This window comes from Morone saxatilis, unplaced genomic scaffold (assembly GCF_004916995.1).
Source record: "Morone saxatilis isolate NCDOM2014 unplaced genomic scaffold, NCSU_SB_2.0 Contig3, whole genome shotgun sequence".
Lineage (NCBI taxonomy): Eukaryota > Metazoa > Chordata > Actinopteri > Moronidae > Morone > Morone saxatilis.
Window position 1 is genome coordinate 8,407,362 of NW_023339873.1, and position 4,422 is coordinate 8,411,783.

General features: G+C 45.5%; 1 protein-coding gene across 1 annotated transcript in view; it reads left to right on the forward strand.

Moving 5' to 3' along the window:
* Positions 1–6: 6 nt before the first annotated feature.
* hs6st1a (heparan sulfate 6-O-sulfotransferase 1a) overlaps positions 7–4,422 on the forward strand; it is a 49,210-nt gene continuing 44,794 nt past the window's right edge. Inside the window, exon 1 of the mRNA XM_035674549.1 lies at positions 7–598. Coding sequence (XP_035530442.1) covers positions 99–598 — 500 coding nt within the window. The 5' untranslated portion in view covers positions 7–98. The remainder of the gene's footprint in view (positions 599–4,422) is intronic.

Genomic DNA, 4,422 nt, shown 5'->3' on the forward strand with positions numbered 1-4,422 from the left:
GAGAGAGAGGGAGAATGCAGAAGCCGAGCGCCGCGCTCCCTGTTGTCGGCTTGACTGGGAAATGGTAGCGTACTGCAGGGACCGCACTTGGAAGGAACATGGTCGAGAGGAGCAGCAAATTCTTGTTGATCGTCGTCGGATCCGTGTGTTTCATGCTGATTCTCTATCAGTACGTGGCTCCCGGGGTGATCAATTTCGGCTCCCCGCACGGTTATTTCACGGAGGAAGACGAGGGGGACATCTTCCCGACTCCGGACCCCCACTACGTTAAGAAATACTACTTCCCCGTCAGGGACCTGGAGAGGACGATCGATTTCCAAATCAAAGGAGAGGACGTGATCGTGTTTTTGCACATCCAGAAGACCGGGGGGACTACCTTCGGCAGGCACCTGGTCCAGAATGTCCGTCTGGAGGTCCCCTGCGACTGCAGACCGGGCCAGAAGAAGTGTACCTGCTACCGGCCGAACCGCAAGGAGACCTGGCTCTTCTCCCGGTTCTCCACCGGCTGGAGCTGCGGCTTGCACGCCGACTGGACCGAGCTCACCAACTGTGTGCCGGGGGTCCTCAACAAGAAGGAGAACAAACAGAAAAATCAAAGGTAAAACTGGGAGATGTTTTTATTGACTGTGTAGTTTTCTGAGGAGTTCCTAAGTGTGAGATGTAGGTTGTAACCTGTAGGTACAAATTGGGAATCTGTTGTAACTCTTTGACACATTTTTGTCAGGATCATATCTTAACTTTTCAACTCGATTCCTGTGTTTTATTTAATGTAATTTTACATGTGTGTTGCAGCGAGAAAATAAGGTCACTGTGAACTCACAAAGCTGGAAGTTTGTGTTTTCTGTGGGATAAGAGTCAAATCATCTAACCACACTAAACAGAAAATTAAATATAAAATTAGTAAATGAATACCACACTCTATCCACAGTTTCTCACACATCTTTGTCTGGTTTTACAAAAGATCCTTTAATGCAGGCGTATTCCCCTGGAGAGCCAATTATAATAGTTGTAATCTAAAGGTACATTTGACAGAAAATATCAAAACCCTGACATGAGTTTGCAGCTATTTGTGGTCTGATTTATGCCACAAAAAAATGTAAAAGTGACACCAGACAGGATTAAACATAACAAGAACGTAATTTTAAACCCATAACTGAATTCCACACAGGCACATTAAAGTTTCTACGGGGAGTTAATGGATGTAATTGGTCGCCGTGTTATCTTAAATCAAAGGTCTTTCTCCTCGCTGGGTGGGACAGTGTTATCTTTTACAATATTAAAAAAAAGAAGAAGAATGGCAAAGGGGGTTGGGTGCATCGTCCTGAAAGAGTGGGTTGAGAATAGATGCTGAGAGACAAATGTTGATTGACTTTTCTACACTGCGCTGTCACGAATGCCACAGGAGTTGAACAGTGTCAGGGACAATTGTTGATGGGTGCCAGTATCCGGGTGCCCTCCCACAGAATCACACACTCCGATTTGTCTGAACTTATTTCAGGCATGGGGGGAGTGTAATACATCCAGGCAACATTTCCACTCAGTAATCATAATCCCCCGCATTGATTGACTGCGAGGTATCCAGACACGATGCGCATTCTTATTAAGTTATAACCCATTTCTTTCTCCGCGCCTCCCCATTGTTGTTGCCAACATATTACATCCCTCACCCAGACATATTGACGGCTATATCAACTTCCATTTCACTGCACCCTTGTGGTTAAAGGGGATGATTGTTGAATGGGTTACGTCTCTTTGTATTGCTTGAGCTTGTTCAATATTTTATTTTGTCTATGGATGATCAATAGGACAAAGGGGGGAAGGAGGGGAGGGTTTGAAATACATGGGGATTGTAAAAGAAAGAAGTGTTGTTTTTTTTTTTTCGCCGATCTGTCTGCCAGCCCGGGCGCGTTGGTTGGAGATGTCAGTCCGGCTGCTCAGCTTCCCATGGCTGCTCAGACTGGGGATCAGAGCTGCAGGCTGGGCAGGGCTGGGCTGGGCCGACAGGAGTGGGGGAGAGAGAGAGGGGGGGGACCCTGGCGGGGGGTTTGGCTCCGCTCTATCCGCGGGACTTACTTACGCTGGGAGCACACCACACACACACACACACACTAGCGCTGGTATTTGCTGCTGGCGTCAGTCCCTGACTCCCGTGGTTTCCCCTGGTCAGAGGTGATAACGTGTCCGGCCATTTTGCATGGCGGGTTGAGATATCACAGTGGATGCAGGATAAACAGCCTTTCATCACTTTTTTTTTTTTTTTTTTTGTGTGTGTGAGAGCACTGTTTCATGCATGGGTGTGTATTTATGTGTGTTGCGGTGCACCTGAAGAGGCCGCGGGAACATAAAGAGACAGGAAGGCAGAGTGGACGAGAGAGGTCCGGGTATGCATGCATGGGTGTGAGTGCAGCACAAAAAAGGATCTTTTGCCTCTGGTATAATTGACTATACTATCACTCCTGACAGGAGAAACAAGGGACTATAAGTTTAATAGCACCCTGAAGGAAAACAATGCTGCTCCATATTACACACAGCTCCACTTGCACAGGAGAGACAAGCGAATCGCTGCCACGAGAAGCACTGAGGAGAAACCGAAAGTGATTTTTGTTCCTCTTTTTCTGTCTCATCGCCTGCCTTTCTCTCTGCGCGCTTCTGTCGGTGTATATTCAAGTCTCCTTCGCCGTTTGGCTCCCTTGCATCACTGTAGCAATGCTTGTTTAGGGACATTTGTCTTGAGGGCAGTAGCATTGTGGTGCAGAGGCCAGAGAAAGTGTGAAAAAGATCATCTGTGTTTACAGAACGGTGGTGAGGGATTTCTTGGCGCGGTGTTGTACACATAGCTGTCAGATCAGCTGTGCGTATTGTCAGTGTGGAGGAGATAAACAATCTGTAGCCCCAGCCAGTGGCGTGACAGATGTACAGTTTTTTTTTTTTTTATACGTGTTCTGACACACGGCATACCTGTTCACTTTTTGGAGGAAGTGGTTTGGAGGTGTGTTTTTCAACTGTGAGAGGCAGAGAAGAGGAAACATCCCATCTAGAAATCTTTAACCTCGCAGCAGCGGCAGTTCCAGTGTTGAGATCCAGCATCTCTCTGCAGCTGTGTTCTCGTCCAGCTGTCAAGTGAATTTTACACCAACGTTTCAAATGCTGCAAAAAAAAAATAAACTGTGAATTAGGACCATTTCCATCAGCTGCATCCAAGCACATGGATGTCCTGAAACACAACTCACAAGGGAAAGAGGGGGAGAAAGTACAAATAGATTCAGGAATAGGAGGTTATTAGTACTTTCATTCTACGGTAAGAACAGGTATTTTCATTATTGGTTAACCATGATGCCAGAAAATGGTCTAAAAAGTTCTCGTCACAAGTTTGCAGAGCTTATGTTGACAGATTTGCTTGTTTCATCTGACTAACAGTGCAAAAGAGTGATTTACTACTATTTAAAAAAAAAAAAAACTATTGAGCTGTTTTTTTTCTATTACTACTTTAACATTTTCCAAGACCTGTTGCTGTGTATTATTCATTGATTCTACAGATGGGTCCGCGTTGCTCTGTATTGCATATTATATATATTTCATAATGTTCCTACTTCAAGAGGGCATCAAAACTTTATCGAGACATTGAGGAAATTGGATTGAATATGGTGCTTTTTCAAATTCAGTGTATCATAAATTGTGGGAGAGGAAAAAAAAAATGCTATGATGGATTAGGCTTAGTTTGGTCTGGTGACAAATGTGTCAGCTTTAGAGGAAGGCGCATTAAGTAGGAGCGAGCGGCAGTGAGATGAATGGTTCGTAGTAGGAGAGACAGGTCTGTCTTTGATTGGTGATGAGATGAGATCGAGATGAACAGTGGCATTGTGGGAGAAAAAGGACTCACATACTCAGCAGAGAGCCACTCAGACGGGATTTGTCACTTCCCACCTCTTATATCAGTTTTAATGTTTTTCACGGATCCCATGGGACACACACTAATACACACACATAGAAGTACACACACTTTAATGAGTGTGTGTGGAACAAACAGACACAGGACCCTGATGCAAGGCCTCAGATATGGGGCTTCTAATTGGTTAAGGAGGTTCCTATCACTTTACTCAAATTAGAGCCACACTTTCAGATGGAGGATACCATCTGTCCTGTGCATGTGTGGTGTGTGTGTGCGCACGCATCTCCAGGACCTAGTGTGTGTCTGTGTCCGTGTGTTGCGGTGTGTGTGTGTGTGTGTCTGTTTTTAATCCTAGTGTGTCATAGAGCGTCTTAGTAAGCAAAGTGATGGGGCTAATTTTACTGCCTCTATCTCGGCCCTCTCGAATCACTCCCTGTTTTTTCTCTCCATCTTTTTCTCTCCCGCCTCCTCTTCATCCCCTCTACTTGCCTCTGAAACACTTTCCCTCCCTCTCCTTCCATCCTTTCTCTCCC